The sequence below is a fragment of the Quercus lobata genome, chromosome 6 (genome assembly GCF_001633185.2).
Source record: "Quercus lobata isolate SW786 chromosome 6, ValleyOak3.0 Primary Assembly, whole genome shotgun sequence".
NCBI classification, from domain to species: domain Eukaryota; kingdom Viridiplantae; phylum Streptophyta; class Magnoliopsida; order Fagales; family Fagaceae; genus Quercus; species Quercus lobata.
The window spans coordinates 45,616,883-45,637,798 of NC_044909.1; the positions used below are offsets into that span (position 1 = coordinate 45,616,883).

Below are 20,916 nucleotides of genomic sequence, written 5' to 3' on the forward strand. Positions count from 1 at the left end.
ACATACATTTTAAGACGTTATCAATTGAGTAAGTGAATATACGAAAATGAAATACATGTCGTTGTGCTTTGCTTGTTAAAAGTGTTATATTTAGTCATTTATCAAGTTTTTGGGGCATTCCATCTTGTTTTGTAATGATCATTTTCTTTGTTTCTTATTATAAAAAGAAATAAATTAATAAATAAAGTTCATTTGCATTGTTTTATTTATTTAACAGAGTACAAGGTGCATTCTTACAACAGAAATGTTGTTTATTCTCAACCTTTTTTGGAACATACTGTGAGCTAGTTTTTTTGCCTATCGTTTTTGTTTGTTTCTCCTGTTAAAGTAAATTTTTGAGTCTTTAGCCAGTCCAGCAAAGACTGAGTACAAAAATAACTTGTTATTTGTCGGGCTTGGACCCGTAGAATAGAGACTTAACCAATCAAATCCTTGCATAAATTTTACCCACACGACACCTACGACCAAGGAGACCCTCTCATTCCCGTTTACGTTCTTAGCACCTCTTTTTTTTTTTTCTTCTTTTTTTTCTTTTTCCCTAAAGACAAAGACGTTTAAGCCTCTCTCTCTCTCTCTCTCTCTCTCTCTCTCTCTCCTTCTTGCCTCTCCAACCTAACCATCTTCTTTCCAGTTTCCACATCTCTTTCTCTCTGTGGGACTAAATTACATGAGGAGACTTTGTCCGAATATTGATAGAGAAGATGGCCTTGAGACAGTTCTTGAGGTCCCTATACCAGAAGAAATGTTCACAAGCATGGGGAGTAGTGTAACAATACGATGGGAAAACATGCAAACATGGATGAAAGCTCAAACAAACAACAAATGGTCATCAACTCCAATCATTGCTGGTCGCTTTAACGAGCTACGTTTCCTGCTTTACCTGGTTGGATCCCCACTTATTCCCCTTCAGGTCCAATTAGGTCACTCTATCCACCGTCCTGTCAAAGATTGCTCCATTGTACGTACCACATTTTCATTATATACATCACAACCCCATATTATATATATATGCTATCACTTTGTCCTGTTCATTGCCTAAAGAAAAGAATCGATCATATATAATCTTCTAAAAGGATTTTAGAGTGGTCTTCTCTTCAAATGCAGCGACTTTTCTTTTCTTTGGGCTGATCAGGATACAAGGGGAAATTTGCTGCACTATTTTTTTTTTTTCTTGGCATGGGATGCTAGTACAAGGACAAAACTTAATAAAGTTTTTTTTTTTATGCATTGTAATTTAGATTCTCTAATTTAATTTAATTTATTTACTTGTGTTAAGTATTTGTATTAATCAATGGAATACATAGTTGAATTTAACAACTTTTTTCTTTTCTTTTGAAAATTCGATAGTTACAACGGAGGATGGGGAATTTGAACTCTAGACGTCTCAGTTGGAAACACCAACAGGTGACAATTGAGCTATAATGCTATAAAATGAAAACAAAGAAATTCATCAATCTAATTTTTTAATTGGTAAACTTTAGGATTCACAATGAGTATAGGACTAAATGTGCCACATATATAAAAGACTAAATGCCACCATCTTTATTTTAAATGCTTCAAATTAATTTGAGATATATATTTAATATTAGGATCATGCTAACGAGTGCCCTAAGGGCACTCGTTAACAATCCATTTTTGAAAAATTTTGATATCACTTTTATGAGAAATGAAAAAAACTGTCAAAATATTAATTGTTTTTTTTTTCTTTTCCCATAAAAATTTTCTTTAATCGGATTCTTAAAGAGTGCCCTAAGGGCACTCGTTAGCATTTCTCTTAATGTTATTATTCTTTGTTGCTGATAATCGATCGTGAAAACTGATAAGTAATGGTTATTTGAATTTCATGTCATTTGTTACAGGAAGCTTCAACAGCGAAATATATAGTGCAACAGTATACAGCAGCAACGGGAGGGCAACCGGCATTAAACTCAGTGCAAAGCATGTGTGTGACCGGGCATGTGAGGATTAGAGCCTCGGATTTTCAGCAAGGAGGAGGGGAGGACGAGTGTGTAGAGTTGAAAACGAGTAGAGAAGAGTTTGGTGGATTTGTGCTTTGGCAAAAGAATCCTGACTTGTGGTGCTTAGAGCTTCTTGTACCCGGGTGCAAGGTCATCTGCGGCAGCAATGGTAAGGTTTCATGGCGGCATTCCTCTAATCAACAGACACCCATTTCAAATGGTCCTCCCAGACCCTTGCGCCGTTTCCTACAGGTCTCTCTCTCTCTCTCTCAAAACTTATGTACATGTTTCAATTTGAAACCTTTCTTGACCTCCATTATTATTCTAACAGGTAGAAAACTTAGAGAAAAAAAATAGAGGGGAAGGTGTTGATAAAACTTTGTGTCTCAAAACTTTCTTCTTCTAAACAAAACTCTCTTTATAAATAGAGCTTTCCCTATGTACCATGCATCTTAATTTGTTTATTGTTGTCAAATCAAGTTATGAATAATTCCTAGATGAAACAAAGAGTTTTATCAATAGTTTCTCATTTTTATTTTCTACTTTATTACTTTCCAGAATCACAGAAATGAAATAACGAAGATGGAAAGAGACTTTAAATTGAAACGTTTTTATAAATTTGAAGCTGTACTGGATAAAATTAAAAATGTAGGACTAATCTGAAACATTGGGTAAACTCTACTCTAGGCTTCTTATTATAATTTTCGCTTACCTTTTAACACACATATTCCCTGTAATTATATTGTGACAAAAATTTGGGACAATTATCATAAATCAGCTCTCTTTCTGTTGTTGTGCTCTCCTCTTAGTTAAGAAATTGACACCCTTTTTTTGGCTTTCGGTAGATGTACTTAATTGTGACTTGCCATAGGTTTTCCAGCATTTTTCTACAATCATACGCAAGAATCAAAATCAGAGGTGATGGATTGTTATTATTAGTTAGCCACATTATGTCAGTAAAGATTCAGTTTCTTCTACTAACACTTTCTTAAATTCCTTATTCCAGTGAGTAATAAACCGAATTTAATAGCCCATACTTCAAGTTATACTTCTAGTCCATCCTAGAGCACCTATTAGTAAATATTTAATTTCAATGTTGGAAAAGGTGGACATTGTTTTGAATTCAGTGTGTGTGAAAGAGCTAAATTGATGATTTTCAATGGAAGCACAAATTCATAAATTTATTTGCATTGTTTTGACTTGTAAGTTAGCACTTGTAAAATGAGAATTTTTGTTTTTTTTGGCAGGGTTTAGACCCAAGAGCCACAGCCAACTTATTTATGGATGCAATGTGCATTGGAGAAAAAATCATAAATGACGAAGACTGCTTCATACTAAAGATAGATACAGGGGCAGCAATTCGCGAGGCTCAAAGCAGTCCAAACTATGAGATTATCCACCACACAATATGGGGATACTTCAGCCAACGTTCAGGCCTTTTGATTCAATTTGAAGACTCGAGGCTGCTTAGGATGAAAACTCAATCTGAAGAGGACGTGTTCTGGGAAACCAGCACTGAATCAATCATGGAGGATTATAGGTACGTTGATGGTGTAAACATTGCACACAGTGGCAAGACTCACATCACGATTTATAGATATGGAGAGCAATCTGCTAACCACAAGAGGGAGTTGGAAGAGAAATGGAAAATTGATGAGGTTGATTTCAACATATGGGGCTTAACAATGGAAAGCTTTCTGCCTCCAGCTGAACTAGGAAAAAATTAATCCAGCAAAAAAAAAAAAATATATATATATATATATATATATACTTGTAGGTGAGTCCACTGCCCCAGCTCAATTAATGGAACGTGCTTGTGCTCGAACTCTCAACCTTGGACTCGTTGGATAATACATACTATAAATGATTAGTATTAAGTTAAATACTAGCAAAAGCATGCTAGTGCTTGAACTTTCAATCTTGGACCCGTTAGATAATTTACACTGTAATTAATGAGTATTAATTTTTTTTTTTTTTTTTAAGTGTAAATACTAGCAAATCGGAAAGCAATGCTCTGATAGTTGATACCACCCAAAAAAAGGAACAATCAAAGAAACAAAGAACATTTCTTATTTAGCAGCTGCTTAAGAGTTTTGTTTTATGTCGCATTGCTTTTTGACGTACATGTATTATATTGTGAGGCTTTTGCGTAACATATCTTAAGATGAGTGTTAATTTTTTAAATCTCATGTCCTTGTCCATGTAGTGTTACGGGTTAAAACTTATATTTCAAACATTTATTTGACCTAAAACAAAAGGTACATTTTATCGGTGGACTGTAATTGATTAAGGTTTAAGGATGCTTTTAAAGTTATACAGAGAGTAGTATTGTGTTCAGAATCGTGAAGCATTGTTTTGAAGCACCAGATCTAACAATTTGATTTTTCTCACCCGTTTTGGCTGTAATCAAAGCTTTCATATCTTTCTCGTCAAGCTGTTTCTCCAAAAAAAAAACATCTTTCTCGTCAAGCTGCAAAATAATCTTATAATAGAAATGTTTTCATATTAAAAAAAAATGTTGTATTAAAATTTACATTAAGTGCTAATCATACCCATAATTAAAATTTTAAAACTCAATTAACTTGTTTTTCTAATTACCAGATGGAATTGTAAAGCTTTTGCTACTAACAAGTGTATATATTCTTGTCACATGATTAAATTGAAGAAAGCTTGTCGAATTGATGAAGCACATAAAGTCTTGTACCCTTTACTAAATCCAATTGCTTTAGTTACTCAACTTTGGGAGACTCGGTTTTTCCCTCAAAAAACTCAAGAATTTCGCTATTAATAATAAGTAATGATAGAGATTTTTTCTTCAATAAATCTATTTAGTTTTCTATCCAAAAAAAAAAAAAAGTAATGATAGAGATAATAAAAATTCTACTACATCACAAACTTAATGAGAAATTTTACTACATTACAAACTTATTAGTTCCTCAACATTATGGCACCAATCACATTTATTTGTCACATTAGTTTATAAACATTTTAATTGTAGTAAAATAAATAGCATTTTTTTTGGGTATAAAAGAGTAATAAAGTACAATGGCAACTAAATTATAAGCAATTTAGGTATAACCTCCTGATGGGTCATACAAATTGAACTCTAATGGATCAACCTTGGATAATCCTGGTAGTGCAAGTCGAGAGGGTTTGATTAGAGATCATCATGGAGATTGGTTAAAGGATATGCTAGACCTCTTGGTATCGCTAAAAGCCTGTTTGGATAGAGGGGGAAGAAGGAGGAGTGGTGGGGAGTAAAGTAGTGTTGGCTAAAAATAAGCTAATTTTGTGTTAAATCTACTTTACTTTATACTACTCCCCCTCCCTTCCCCTCAATTCAAACGAACCATAATAGTTTTACTGCAAAACTCTAGACTTCAATAATAGTTTTACCATAGAACTATGGACTTTGAGGGGTGGTCTTATCCTTACTAGAGATATTAGAATTAAGTATCTCATTGTTGAGGTAGATGCTTGGAGTGTAGTTCAAGCAATGAATAGTGACAAAACTAACCTGCTAGTGAAACTTCTACTATCTTATTGCAATAGCTTATTGAAAGCTATCTCCAACAAGCAGGTTGAACATGTTTAATAGCAAAACTAACCAATGTGTTGATACATTTTGAAGTTTGGATCAAGATCTATTATTCATTTTGTATCTTTTAATGAATAATCACATATAATGGAGAACTTGCTAGCTTTTGATATGACTGAATTATTTTGTGATGGACTTATTAATTCTTAATCTATTTACTAAAAAAACTCTTAATCTATGCATATCCCCTTTTAATCCAAAAATAAAAAATAAATAATAAGCAATTTATTAAGCCTTAGGCTTCATTTGAGAGTTCATAAGAGAACGGAATAGAATAATCATGAGAGAAATGGAAAGGAATGGAATGTATTTATTAATAGATTATTTTTTTAAAGTTTTGATACCACTTTTATAGAAAATATTAAAAATTATAAATTAAAAATTAAATTTAAAAAAAAAATTAAGATATTTTTTTAAATTAATACTTGCATTTAACGAGTGCCTCATGACCCTTTATTTAATTAAACTCCCGGATGATCCAGTTAGGTACAACCCTCAATGGAAATCAATAATTTAAGAGGCAAATGTCAAAGTACCATTAATCAATGAATTGTATATTTAATGACAGTATGACACAAATTGCAAAGCTATATAAATGCAACACTAATTGCGTGCACGTACCCATCCAAGGAAAAAAAAAAATTTGCGTGCACGTAAAATTGATCAATACAATAAATTAAAAGAAAAATTATATGTCGATAATATTTTAATAATATTTTTATAACAAATCTTAAGTGGCAAGTTGTTACTGGTTATTATTATTAGGGGCAAAAAAGTAATCTTGGTGTTAATTTCAAATTTGAACCAATAACAACTAACCACATGTAATTTGTTGTAAAAATATTGTAGATGTAACATTTCTCGTATTAAAAAAAAAAAAAACATTAAAACGATATTGGCTTTGCGTCGGTTGTCTCTTACAAGTTATAACATACACCAACGCCTATAGAAAAAAGTGTACATCCCCGTGAGATCAACGGCCAATATCATCCCACCGAGAGCCCATCAAGCCATAATCAACCTTAGAAAAACTAGCCAAAGGAAAGTCAACTCAAGCAGCACTTAATAAAAAAGTGGTGGCCCACATAAATATAAATATATATATATATATATAGAATCATAGATATATAATTAAAAAAGAAAGTTGATTTTGACTCTTCTCCCCCACAGCCTTACCCAAAAGAGCAATTTCTGTATCAGATCGACCCCGCTACCCAACCGACCCTCTTTTTTTGTTTTTGTTTTTCCTCCTTCCAAATCCAATAGTCCACATCAGACTGAAAACAAAAACAAAACGGCATAGTAACTACATTAATTATCGAATCGAACCCTCCAAAAAAAAAATCCTCGTATCTCTCTGTTTTTGTTTTCTTTTGGGTTTGATCGAAATGAAGGATGAAGATGGGCTTATTCCAACAACGACAGCGAAGAAAGAAACCTCGGATTCAAGTTTCTTCGGTAAAGGTCGGTACAAGTTCTGGGCATTGGCGGCGATTTTGTTGCTCGCATTTTGGTCCATGTTTACGGGAACCGTTACTCTTCGTTGGTCCGCTGGAAATCTCAACCGATTCACTGAAGACCTCGATAATTACATCCACGACGATCTCGATGTCCTCGTAAGCCTTCTCTCTGACTCTCTGTCTTTCTTTTCTTTTCTTTTTTGTGTTTGGAATTGGATCTTGGGTTCGATTTTGGTTGATGAAATTTGGAGGGTTTGGTTTTGGGTTTGTTTTTGTTTTGTTATAGGAAATGGAGGAGAGAGAGAAGGTGGTGAAGCACATGTGGGATGTGTACACGAATAGCCGTCGGATCAGATTACCGAGGTTCTGGGAGGAAGCGTTTGAGGCTGCCTATGAGGATTTGACCAGTGATGTTGTTGGTGTTAGAGACGGTGCTATTGCTGAGATCGCTAAGATGTCTGTGCGCTCCATTGATCTTGATCCCACTCCCGTCCAATCAACGGTTCGTATTCCTTCTTTGACCTACTTCTTTAGAGCTTGATTTTTAGCTGAATTCAGATGCCACATTCGGGTTCTAATAGATTAATCGGTTTAATCTCAATTTGAAAACTTCTTTTGAACCTGTTGTTAGGTATGGAAACTTTCATTTTTGTGGTTGATTATGTTATTTAATTAATTGACAGTTTATTGTTTCTTTGGAACTTTGATTTTATGTCAATGCTGTATGTGTTTTATCTTAGCTTGAATGCTTGAAGATGTTTTCCCCTTTCTCTCTCCTTTTTTCCTGTTGGACTCCATCATTTATGTAGAATATCTGTCTAATCTAAGTTGGACTATTTTCTTTCAAGACTATGCATATGTATTTTTATGAAAAGTTTACTTAGCAACATAACACAATCATGATTTTTTTTCCCCAATCAGCATTTTTATCCCTGTTTTTCTGGGTGGGGCAGGAGCATTGTTTTAAGGTTACGTGGGCAAACCAAGCTACGAAACTTGACATACTTGTTCTATTTGATAATAAGAGTGGTTAATACCGTTTTGGTGTAGGACTCTAAGAGAATAGAAGTTGTATAGGCACTTGGAACGCAGGATCTTTTACTGGGAAACTAATGGAAATAGTAGATACCATGATTAGGGGAAGAATAAACATATTATGGTACACAAGAGGCTAAGTGGGTGGATGAGAAATCTAAAGAAATTATATATATGCAGTGTAAAGGAAGAGATTAAAAAAAGAAAAAAAAAAGTAGGGAAGTGCATCAAGAGTATTGTGTGATCATTGAATACCTATCAAGTTAAAATTTTATAAGACTGCGCCAACTATGCTTAATAGTGCTGAATGCTGGGCTGTTAAGATGCAACATATTTATAAAATGAGTGTAGTTTAAATGAGAATGTTTTTTTGATTAGTTTAAATGAGAAAGTTAATATGGATAAGTGAAAATATACAAAAGGATAGGGTTTGAAATGATGAAATTTACTTATAGATAGGGGTGGCCAATATTGATAAAAGATGAGAGAGAGTCATTTTATCATGTTCATAGGAGAGTGATTAATACATCAATGAAAGAGAGTTGATTCAAGTTGGGGGAACGAAAAAAGCCGGAGAAAGACCAAAAATAGCAGTAGTAGTAGTAAAAAAGTGATACTTCAATCAAGGAAGTAACAGAGAACATGAATTAGGATAAAATAGAATGGCAGAAAAGTATACTTGTTGCCCCCAATAAATTTGGGACTAATATTGTTTCTTTATAAGATAAGTATTCATTAAAGTGAAAAAGAAAGGGGCACAAATCTAGCATAGTGGATGTATACAAAGAGAAACACACACACACACACACACAAAAAAAAAAAAAAGGTACAAGTTCAATGAATCTTAGAATTTTACTAAGAATGTTAAAACAATCAGTTGCTGGCATCCAATCGAAAAGCGATCTTAAGAACAGTAACTCAAACACTGTACTTGAAGTGGATGTTGGATATGGTGGGTATCAGACCAATCCATAACATTTATACACCTAACTAAATTAGTACTGAGAAGAAAGTTAGAATTGTTGGCATGTGGATGAGCACCTGTGTATCTGTTCTCTGCAATAATCCATTTTAAACATCATTGATAGGCTGGACCCCTAGATTTTTTGCTCTCAAATGGATCCATTACATGCTCACCAGGCTAGATTAAGGCCCTGGTACAAAGTCCTGAAATCAACATTAATTTTTACAATTTTCAGGTAGGAACTGTCTATGATTTATCATTTATTTTCTCTTTCCCTCTAACTACTGGTTTTATCTGTTCTCTACAATAATCCATTTTAAACATCATTGATAAGCTGGGCCAGAAGATCCTAAATTTGTTAATCTCATATAGATCCATAACATGTTCACTGGGCTAGATTAAGGCCCTGGTACACGGTCTTAAAATCAACTTTAGTTTTCTACAATCTTCAAGTAAGAAACATTCTTAATTTTTCTTCTCTTATTTTCTAAATAATGCACAGGCTCCTGCCACAAAAGAAATTGTTTGTTGTTTTCCATTGTTTTCAATTATCAATAGTCTAAAGGAAAATCTATGTTTCAAGGAATTGAGTGGGACAAGTTATCTGCCTATGTTGGTAAATCTACAGACCTTGCTGTTCAGTATGTAAGAGACTGATCACTGATGAACACATTGTATGAGTTCAAGTTCCTATCTGGGGTAATATAGGTTGGAGGAAGTTTCATACTGGCAATTTTTTTGGTCAATCTGTATCTCTTTTTTACTTTTCCCTGGGTGTACAAAGATCATATTGACTGTCACAAAATTGAGGTAATTGATAAGGTGGGACATTCATCAACCAAAGATTCAAGATGGAGATAGAATTAGTCCTTTGGTTTTAAACTTTTTTCTATTGGGCATTTCTCAATGCTCTTGTTTTGTCTGTCTTAAATTTTCGTTTCATAGTTTCAAAAACTTAGGGATAAGTCATGCAATTCAATTTGAAATCTCAGGTGGTAAATGTGGTATGAAAGCCAAAAAAAAACTCTCCGCTTTGTTAAAATTCATGGTGCTCTGATCTCTTTACCACTATGAATTACTAAAATGAAAACATAGGATTAGCCTTATGGACCATTATGTATTGGAGTTTATTTGGACTATAATGCAAGTAGGTACTTGCCTGCTTTCTTCAGTATGATGTGATGTGGATACAGATAACTTCTAGAATAGAAGGCCTCAAACATTTTCCCATCTTGAAAATATTTGGTGATATCAAGCTCTAAGCACAATTGTTATCTTCATGCAAAGCACGGCTATAGATTCTATGAGAATCTTGATTATTTACATTTACTTGATTTCAATACTTGTTGGGGTCTATTCTCTGCACTTGTGTTCCACATCTGCAAGTCACTCCGACAGCAGATGTGCTTTAATTATTGCCTCTAGAATTATCCTCAGATATCAATTATCGAACCTGATAAATGCCACCTATTTCGTGCAAATTTAGTTGCCACTGATATTTCTTGTGTACTTCCAAATCTGTGGGAGTTATTATGTAAAGAATGGCAATTTGTAGAGATGTGCAGTATCCCAAACTGTTTTTAAGATTGTTATAGGAAAGGAGTTCATTGATGAGGGTATCATTTTCATATTTTAATTACTTCAGAATTCGTTCTTTTCATGAGACTCATAAATGTCAAATTTTTTTACCATGAAAACTAGATTGGAAATTATTATACTTTCACATCTTCACCTGTGCTATTTATCTGAGCCTGTGCTTCCTTCTCTCTTGCTATGCATTATGTATTGGAGCCAGACATGTACAGATTTATTAACGTGCTTTTTTCCTGTGTCTTTTCCTGTCTATATTGCCAGACTGCACGAGAATTGCATAAGAGTCTGAAGCGGGCAGAGAAAGGCAGGGAAGTAGTGACCTTGAAAGGTGGTCATCGATGATGCGAAGGATGTTGAGGGTGGAAGGATTCAGTCATTTAGATTACTCACAATTGATCGCGTGCTGCCCAAAGATTGTGAAGGGCAGTGATAGGTGAAATCATACTCGGTTCTTCTATGTATTTAATTAGGTTATTTTTCTTCCAAATTTTTGCAGTCACAATATTTTCATGCGGGTAGTAAACTGAAACAACCTTTCAAGTAGATCAATCAAGTGAAGGGAATTTTTTATGAGATATATTTTTATAAATTTATAAATTCTAGTGAAAGAATTTTCGAAAATTTGTCTTGAGTAGGAGTTCCTTACCAGCATGGACAAGCATATATATTCAAGCTCTATGTCTTGAACCAAAATTATTCTAGATTGTGTCTCTGCTAGCTTTCAATTGAATATATTCCTCAATGTTAAGAGAAATTTTTGTTGGAACTTGGAACAGATTCATTCCTCTTCTCTTGTATCATTTCATAAGTCCTAATCAGTGGGGCAGTGTTGCTGCAGCAGTATAATCTTGTATTTTTTTTTTAGTTCAATTTCCCAGCATTGATGTAAAAATCATAGGAAGCTGTGTTTTAGAGTGGAGGACCTTTGTGTAATACATGCGCTTGTCAGGTTCCAACTTCCAAGTAAAATGAACACATAGACAAGACAGACATTTACTTTCCCTTGTTAAGTTATTTACGAACTTGCTAATTCAATGTCATTTTACGGTGCAAAATGAGCTCTCCGTTTTTAGGATTTTGGTTTTCCATATGTGAAGAGTAATTCAAAATATCAGGCAATGAGAGTATATAGACCGATGCCAAACAAATCCATCATCCATTGTGGACCATGGACTGGCTGAAATCTTGATTCTCAGGGGAAAAGAAAAACCCTGAAATCTCAATGCAAATGATTTACAACATTAAAGTTCCTTGGCCTATCACATCATTTGTTTCTTTTTCTTTTTTAAAAACAATTTGCATATAACACATCTAATTTCCAAAGTAAAAGATAAGTATCATATCATGTGGGCGTCTATTTGGTTACCTTATATTTGAGAATGTATGTTTAATCTTTTAAAGCATTCTGGATGGACTTTTAATCATTAAACAAAATAAAAAAGTGTAGTGGGTAAAAATATGGTGGTATTGACTTTCCTACAATAAATTTTGTTATTTTAAGGAAGTTTCGCTAAAACTAAGTATATCATAAGATATCAGGAGGGTGTGCTCAGTAAAATGTACCTGAAAGGATTAGAGTGTATTCCTACAATAGAATTAAAGAAGGTGTACCTAGGAATGTCAAAGAGAGTCCTTAGTCTAGTGCACCTCGACCAAGTCAGAAGGGTACCTACAAAAGTCTGAGAGAATGTTTTAGAAAGTCTCCTCAGCCAAAGGGAGTTCTCAGCCTAATTCACCTCGGTCAAGTTAGAAGGGGTACCTAGAAGGATCTGAAAGAGTGCTCCGAAAATTCTCCTCGGCCAAGGGAGTCCTTGGTCTAATGCACCTTAGCCAACTCAGAGGGACTAACTAAGAAAGTCTGGAAGAATGCTCCGAAGAGTCTCCTCGGCCAAAGGGAGATAATCCCTCAAAGGATCAAAGCTCTATGAGAATTAAAAAGAATGAGTGAGAGAGAGAGAGAGCCCCATTTTCCAAATGATCTCTCCTCCTTTTATAATGAAGATCTTTGCATGACTGGCCATGTGGTCAATTTAGGCTTAATATATGGAACATGTGTCACCATGCATAACTCTTTGGTATTACATGTGCCTAATTTTAATAGGTTGCATATACTTAAAGAAAATTGTAGTTGCATTCACTTTATTTAAAAATGAGACCCCTCCCACACACACACACGTCATATGCATTAACAGGTAGACTATAAGATCATTATGTTTCTTTTCTTTTTTTGAGAAGAATAAGATCATTCCCTTAAACGGGTTTAATATTTCTTTTACAAAATCGTGAATTCTATCCAATATTTGTTGCATCTTTCCCAAACTATATGCATTTTATATAGTCGTGGGACCCTTATATTGTAACAGGGAGGTTGTATAGTTGCATGCATAATATATATCATAATTATTGTGTTTGAAGGGTTGTTATTTGTTAGGATTGTGGGACTCAGATATTGCGATAGTGTTTGATAGATCGTTATTTGTTAGAGTTGTTAAAACTTCAATAGGGCTCCTTCTGGTGCTTCAGAAAATACAAGAAGATCCAAATAATCTCTTAATAATGCTAGTGCCACAACAAGTGACACAATTTTTGCTACAGCTCACCTGCATGATGAGTTATGAGTGGTAGAATTTTAAACCCACAAAGACTCATTATTTTCTTTCAATCACTCAACTTAATATGCAAACAAGTTGTGGCAAAAGATATGTCACTTATTATTAGGTCAGTAAACAAGCCGAACTAAGCCGAGTATTGAAAGTTCATGTTTGTTCATTTAATTTTATTTCAAATATGAGTCAAGCTCAAACTCAAGCTCATCAACAAACAAAATTACAAGTTCAAATTTGGTTCATTTACTTGTCAAGTAAGCTCAAGCTTATTCACGAATTACTTGATTAACTTTTTTTTTTTCCTCCTATATATAATAAAACCATGACTTAAATGTTTTACTTCTTCACAATTCTATTAATTTTTACCACAAATGTAATGTTTATATTATGGATAAACTACAAATAATAATTTTATATCATATAAAACAAGTTATAAACTTATATAACTAAATTTCAAGTCTATATAAATATATTTTTAGACAAATATACATATAAATATATAGTATTATATATAGTTAATTCGAGTACTCTTGTTCACGAACACGTATTTAAGCTTAACTTGTTTAATAATCAAACATAAAGTTGAACTTAAGCTTAGCTTAATTACCATAAAAACGAACATAAACAAACATTTTCTCAAGCCAAGCTGTAAATGAAAAAGGAGGTCGACACCACACGGGCCATTAATTGGGTCTGGGGCGACTCACTGGTCACTACTTGACCCGATTAGCAAGTGGCCAAATCGGCCCCATAGCCGGGCCCCCATCCCTCCCGGGTCATTTTGGAGTTCCCCCAAAACCCAAACCCAAACGAACCTCACTCATCACTTCCAAAAATGAAGTGCCCATACTGCCCGTCGGCGCAGGGGCGGTGCGCCACCACGAGCTCAGGCCGGTCGATAACGGAGTGCGCCTCCTGCGGCCACGTCATCGAGGAGCGTCAATCCCAGCCTCACCACTTCTTCCACCTCCGCTCCCAAGACAACCCTCTCTGCCTCGTCACCTCCGACCTCCCCTCCCATCTCGAAAACGACGAGAACGACCCGTTCGAGCCCACCGGGTTCATCACCGCCTTCTCTACCTGGTCCATCGAGCCCAACCCCCTCTTCCTCCGCTCCTCCATCTCCTTCTCCGGCCACCTCGCCGAGCTCGAGCGAACTCTCGAATCTTCTTCTTCGTCCTCTTCGTCGTCGACCGTCGTGGTCGATAATCTCAGGGCGTACATGCAGATTATCGACGTGGCGTCGATTCTCGGGTTGGAGTACGAGATATCGGACCACGCGTTTCAGCTATTTAGGGATTGTTGCTCCGCTACTTGTTTGAGGAATCGGAGCGTGGAGGCACTCGCCACTGCTGCGCTTGTCCAAGCCATTAGGGAGGCCCAAGAGCCCAGAACTCTCCAGGTCTCTATTTTTCTCTCCATTATTACTGTTTCTCTGTTTAATCATGAGATATTCAATGAATCAAAGTCAAATTAACTATGTTTCAAGATTCTCACTGTATCAATGTTTTGCCTTTTATTTACACTTATTTATTTAAATGGGTTTTCTTTTTGATAATTTGCTGGTTACAATTTGAACCTGGACGTATCCGTTGGAAAAAAAACAGGAGGTGTCAGTCGTGTTACGAGACTCTTGGTTTATAAATAGTTTTTTCTTAATCAAGTGACATAATAACACACAATGCCTCGAGAAAACATTGCTAAGCGAAGCGTTTCTCACTGCTGGATTAATGATATTCCTCATTTGAATTGTCAGTACCACGCTAGTCTAGGAGTTAAGGTTGAAATGATTTAAAAGTTGAGGGAACATAAAAAGGTAGAGGAAGGCAAAAAATATCAGTAGAAGTAGTTAAAAAAGATACGTCAATTAAGGAAGTAACGGAGGCTATGACTTCAGATAAAATAGAATGGAGGAAAAGAATACACGTAGCCGGCTCTCACTAATCTTGTTGAGGATCCATAGCCAGACCCAAAGATTTGGGACTAAGGCTTTGTTGTTGTTATTGATAGTCTAGGAATTACATTTCCAAATCTGGTAATGATCAACATTACTCTAGATGATTCATTTCTTTGAAGTAAAAATCTAGAAGCTGTTTCCAAACTTCTTTCCAGCATGCACTATATAGTTGTTGTGGTCACTTTTAACCAATATTTGTGTTTTGTCACATGGGAAATTATTTATATTGTGGCTGATGTTTTTCAATGGCAATAGAAAACAGTTTCCTTCTCAAAATATAGCAACACAGTACCCAAGTAGCATTACAAATATACTCTCAGACTCTCATTTTCTTTAATCATATGCGTTTTCTGGTGCTGACTGTGGGATTTTTAATGCTTTTCAGTCATTTTTTTATTAATAAATTTTTTAAAGTTCTCAGATGAGGATCTTTCTTGCAATGGCTAATCTTTTGTCCCTTGAGATTAGTGTGAAAGGTTGCTTATATAGATTCATCCTCTATGTGTTGTATTTGTTAATCGTAGTAATTCTTACCAATTCTTTCTAGTTTAGAGCATCTCTGATTTGGCATCTGACTTTATATATGCCAGGAAATTTCAATTGCAGCCAATGTACCTCAGAAGGAGATTGGGAAGTACATCAAGATACTTGGTGAAGCGCTACAACTAAGTCAGCCCATTAATAGCAATTCCATATCAGTCCACATGCCACGGTTTTGCACACTTCTCCAACTCAACAAATCTGCTCAGGTACATGGGTTTGAGTGCAGATTACCTTCTTGATCCTGAGCAGTAACTTTGAATGAATTGGAAAGGCTAAAAATCATGCACCATATTCTTGATAATCAAGTGGGCATGTGGTAATCATACAATAGGAAGATGACAGGGATATGCAGCTGAAAAATGTCGGGAAAACAAATCAAGTTGGAGAAAAGAAAATTGTGTTAGAATGGATGGAGGAGTTGGAAGACTATGAAAGGAGAAAAAAAAATAGTAATAACAAAAGAGGAATATTGCAAAAACGTTTTAATCCACATGGTTGCTAGATTCTAAATTTATCTTGTTAGTTTCTTCTTGGCTATTACATGGTGCATAATGTTATTTCTAAAAAATAAATCCTGGCATTTTTGGATGATAGGAGGGCATTTTTGGTTGCAGACCACCTTTAGTTCACATTTGGAAAGTTTTTAATTGCTGCACTGGCATTTCTGCATTTTTCTCTAATCATCTATTCGGGTTTATTGTAATGTGAAGTTCCTTACAGGAAATGGTCTGTGATTCATATCAGTAGTGTTGAAATTTGATGTGATATAAAACTGCCAACTGCTTTAAATATAAGTTCACTCTAGGGAGAATTTTATGCCCCTCTTTTTCTCTTGATCAAATTTGACTGTGGTCCTGCATATTATTGTAGGAGCTTGCAACTCACATTGGAGAAGTTGTTATTAATAAGTGCTTCTGCACTCGGAGGAACCCCATAAGCATATCTGCTGCCGCTATTTATTTGGCCTGCCAACTAGAAGACAAACGCAAAACCCAGGCAGAGATTTGTAAGGTGACAGGCCTCACTGAGGTCACCCTCCGTAAGGTCTACAAGGAGTTGTTAGAGAATTGGGATGACTTACTCCCATCTAATTATACTCCAGCTGTTCCTCCAGAGAGAGCATTTCCCACAACTGTGATTGCTTCAGGCCGTTCTTCAGCACCTAAAGGTGATTTAGTTGAAGGGAATTCTTCATTGGAGAGAGAAAAGCTGCAGGAAATTAAAGTTAATAAACCAGACGAGGTTCCAGACATGGGTCATCAGGCCAGAGCAAAAGAGGAAGCTGAAAGTAGAGGTAACTCTCAAGGGCCCTCTAACCCAGTGTTGAACCAACCAACTGCATTTTGGCAAGCTCAGGCTACAATTGGAACTTCTGGTCCTAGGGGAGACAACAATCAGAATATCACACAAGGAACAGACATCAATGAACTGCACTCTAACAGTCAAGAGTTAGAGCAAAAAGTAGATAAGGATGCAAATGGTGCTACTAATTCCCTAAAGCCTAACCAGCTTTCAAGTCCCCCAGCTTCAAGTGGGGGTTCAGTCATGCATGTTTGGTCTCCTTATATGTCTCAGCCTCCCAATATTCCAGTTGTTAAGCCACCAAAGGTAGAGCGAGACTCCAATCAGAATATCACTCGAGGAACAGACATCAATCGACTGCACTCTAATCATCAAGAGTTAGAGCACAGGGTAGATAAGGATGCAAGTGGTACTGATTCCCTAAAGCCAAACCAGCTTTCAAGTCCCCCAACTTCAAGTGCAAGTTCTGTCACGCAGGCTTGGTCCTCATATATGTCTCTGCCTCTAAATATTCCAGTTGTTAAGCCACCAAAGGTAGAGGGAGACAACAATCAGAATATCACTCGAGGAACAGACATCAATCGACTGCACTCTAACCATCAAGAGTTAGAGCACAGGGTGGATAAGGGCGCAAATGGTGCTACTAATTCCCTGAAGCCAATCCAGCTTTCAAGTCCCCCAGGTTCAAGTGCAAGTTCAGTCATGCAAGCTTGGTCCTCATATATGTCCGAGCCCCTACATATTCCACCAAATGTAGTGCGAGACAACCATCAAGGAACAGACATCAATCGACTGCACTCTAACCATCAAATGTTAGAGCACAAGGTTGTTAAGGGTGCAAATGGTGCTACTAATTCCCTAAAGCCAAACCAGCTTTCAAGTTCCCCAACATTAAATGTGAGTTCAATCCATCATCAGTATTGGTCCTCATATATGCCCAAGCCTCAAAGCATTCCTTGTCAGAATATCACCGGAGGAACAGACATCAATGAACTGCACTCTATTCGGCAAGAGTTAGGGCACAACATATTAGATGAGGATGCAAATGGTGCTACTAATTCCTTAAAGCCAAACCAGCTTTCAAGTTCCGCAATTTCAAGTGAGAATTCAGTCATGCAGGTTTGGTCCTCATATATGTCTCAGCCTCTAAATATTCCAGTTGTTAATGTAGTACGAGACAACAATCGGAACATCACTCGAGGAACAAACATCAATCAACTGCACTCTAACCGTCAAGAGCTAGAGCACAAGGTAGATAAGGGAGCAAATGGTGCTACTAATTCCCTAAAGCCAAACCAGCTTTCAAGTCCCCCAACTTCAAGTTCGAGTTCGGTCGGGCAGTATTGGGCCCCGTATATGTCTAGGCCCCTAAATGTTCCAGTTGTTCAGACACCAAATGTAGTGTCAGGTTATGCTGAACCCAAAAGATCAGGGAGTCTAAATGGAAGCAGAAGTGCCAATCAGTGTGGGGATAAATAGTGGCAGAAGTGGATTCTGTCTTGCCCCTATGGTGTATATATCTGTATAATATGGAGAGTAAAGTTTCTTATGAGTATTTTTTTTAATTGTTCAGTTCTTATAACAGTTCATTGCGAAATTGAGAATGTTTCATTGCCAAATTGAGAATGTTTCATGTTTTGGAAAAGTTCTGTGGTTTAGTTAAGGAGGGTGACATGTAACTGCTAACTACTTATTTTTGTTGTTTATGATTGCTTGTCTCACCTGTATCTGTTTATTAAGAGCTTCAGTGCACTAATTTGTTATCTTCAACAAAAACCACCTGTTAAACACTAGTTGCATTCTTGTGGAGGTATTTTATTTTAAATTTGGAGAAAAGCATGGTGTAATCTTGCAAAATTATTATGGACTGTCTATTCCTGTTCGGCTAATCGAGAAACATTTGAAGCGAACAATTCGTACTGTGCGTTAGTATTCATGCTTGTTTGAATTAGTGAGAGTTCACACTTGTTTGAAGCCTTGCTTAGTCAAGCATAACAGATGTTTATAAAATGAACTGTCAGAGTTGTTTTTGGGGGAATCCTGTGCATTTTCCTCCGATTGTGTTATTTTTATTTTTATTTTTTTATGGGTGAAGTTCACTCTATCAACTTCGGGTTTTATACATTGGTGGAAAACCTGGTCCTTTTTTATCGTACCATTATTGAACCACCTATTGTTTAATTGAACTTGGACCTTCACTCAGTCATACCAGTCACAAAAAACATGGAATCTGCAACTGGTCTTTTCATATCTTCCCACTCATATTTTGGTTAAGCTCTAATCAATTCAATACCCCTCCATTTTTTTTCAAATCGGTTTTACTGGGTTTATTCTAAAACTGGTGAAATTACTGTTAAATCTGCTACTTTCACCTCAACTGAACTATTCCAACGTATCACCTCTCTCCCTTGGATAGATACAGCGGATATCATCCATTTGGCACCCCGAGATTGAAATTTTCTTATGGCTCTTAGTCTTATAGCCATGATCAGACTTCTAGTAAATTCAAAACTCAAAGCATGCGCCTCACGGTGTTAAATCATGTCCATGTCCCGAAACAATTTAGAACATTTTTAAAATACCATCTCACACTTCTGAGCATCACCTTACCTTGTACATGAAAGCTCCCAATGAACATCATCATCACTCTGAAAATCAGTCCTAAAAATTTGGGATTGACTATAGATAATTAACAAACTAGTTAGAATCGGTCAAATGTACTTTCTCACTTTGTAAAGTAGCCCCCACTGGTGGACGGGATTAATAATTGGTTAAATGACAAAAATACTCCATTGTGGTCGTGAGATAGGAAAAACAAGAATTGCAGTAAGGAATCCAACTGAGGGAAAGGTGGGGTGTGTGAATGATCACCAGCAAGCAGCCTAAAAAGGAAAAAGTGTAAGACCAACTAGGTTGAAGATCAACTAGTGGGATTGGTTAGGGGCACACCAAAGGTTAAGTTAGTGAGAGGGGAAAAATTCGAAGTGTTGGCTTAACTAACTTTTTTGATGAAAATTTTATACTAAAAATATCGTAAATATAGAAGTTAAATAAAATAAATAAGTGACTCACATGAAACTTGCAAATAATAGAAAATAAGTAATAAGTTGGCTTATAAGAGCATTAGTATTGGTGGTGCTAAAAAGTTATATTGCTATTTTTAACACCACCAAATACAAATTTATAACTGCATTGGTGAAGCCAAAGCCAAATAATTTGGCTCCACGGCACAGCCAAAAGTGGCTGTGGGCTGTAGCTCATAGTTAAAAAATAATAATAATAATAATAAATTGTGTGTTCATACTGCTTTATATTAAATATATTATTTTATTTATATGTTCATACTACTTTGTAATGAATATATTATTTTATTATGCTAAAAGTTAAAATAAAATCACTGATATTTGATATGTATTATGTTTCTCTCTCGCTTGGAAAGATAGGCTCCCAAATCCTTCTAGATAAACGAGAGTAGAATTGAAGTATCTTTCTAGGAAGGAAAGTGTTTGTCCCCTACATTACCAAATGTACTGTTAGGGCTTGTGGGGGTTTTTTTTGTCAAGGGTGGGGAAACAGTGTGAGAGATTAACTGTACCGGTGGTGTCAACTATCAAGAATGGACGAAATTACTCAAGGCTGGAATAGCCTCTCTCTAATGGATAGAGAAGAAGATAATATGAAACTTATTAAGAAGGGTCCAAAGGAAGAGTTCTCTCTTGTAGCTAGATTTCTAACTAGCAGAGCACTGAACATCAATGCGGTAGCAAGAACCTTTACTCCTTTGTGGAGAACTCAAAACGGGTTTCAAATACAGAATTTAGGTGACCACAAACTCCTGTTTATCTTTGATAACAAGCCGAATGTAGAGAGAGTATTGCAAAATGAACCATGGAGTTTTGA

General features: G+C 35.8%; 3 protein-coding genes across 3 annotated transcripts; all 3 read left to right on the top strand.

Moving 5' to 3' along the window:
• The first annotated feature begins 582 nt into the window (after positions 1-582).
• On the top strand, positions 583-3,685 carry LOC115995259. The gene is made up of 4 exons (XM_031119761.1): positions 583-958; positions 1,348-1,404; positions 1,860-2,210; positions 3,206-3,685. The coding sequence occupies exons 1-4, from the start codon at positions 668-670 to the stop codon at positions 3,683-3,685; spliced, it is 1,179 nt and encodes a 392-aa protein (XP_030975621.1). The 5' UTR covers positions 583-667.
• A 3,020-nt stretch (positions 3,686-6,705) lies between these two features.
• On the top strand, positions 6,706-11,362 carry LOC115995260. The gene is made up of 3 exons (XM_031119762.1): positions 6,706-7,172; positions 7,303-7,518; positions 10,870-11,362. The coding sequence occupies exons 1-3, from the start codon at positions 6,945-6,947 to the stop codon at positions 10,948-10,950; spliced, it is 525 nt and encodes a 174-aa protein (XP_030975622.1). The 5' UTR covers positions 6,706-6,944; the 3' UTR covers positions 10,951-11,362.
• A 2,604-nt stretch (positions 11,363-13,966) lies between these two features.
• On the top strand, positions 13,967-18,736 carry LOC115994871 (plant-specific TFIIB-related protein 1). The gene is made up of 3 exons (XM_031119180.1): positions 13,967-14,616; positions 15,762-15,920; positions 16,585-18,736. The coding sequence occupies exons 1-3, from the start codon at positions 14,050-14,052 to the stop codon at positions 18,493-18,495; spliced, it is 2,637 nt and encodes an 878-aa protein (XP_030975040.1). The 5' UTR covers positions 13,967-14,049; the 3' UTR covers positions 18,496-18,736.
• Positions 18,737-20,916: the final 2,180 nt, after the last annotated feature.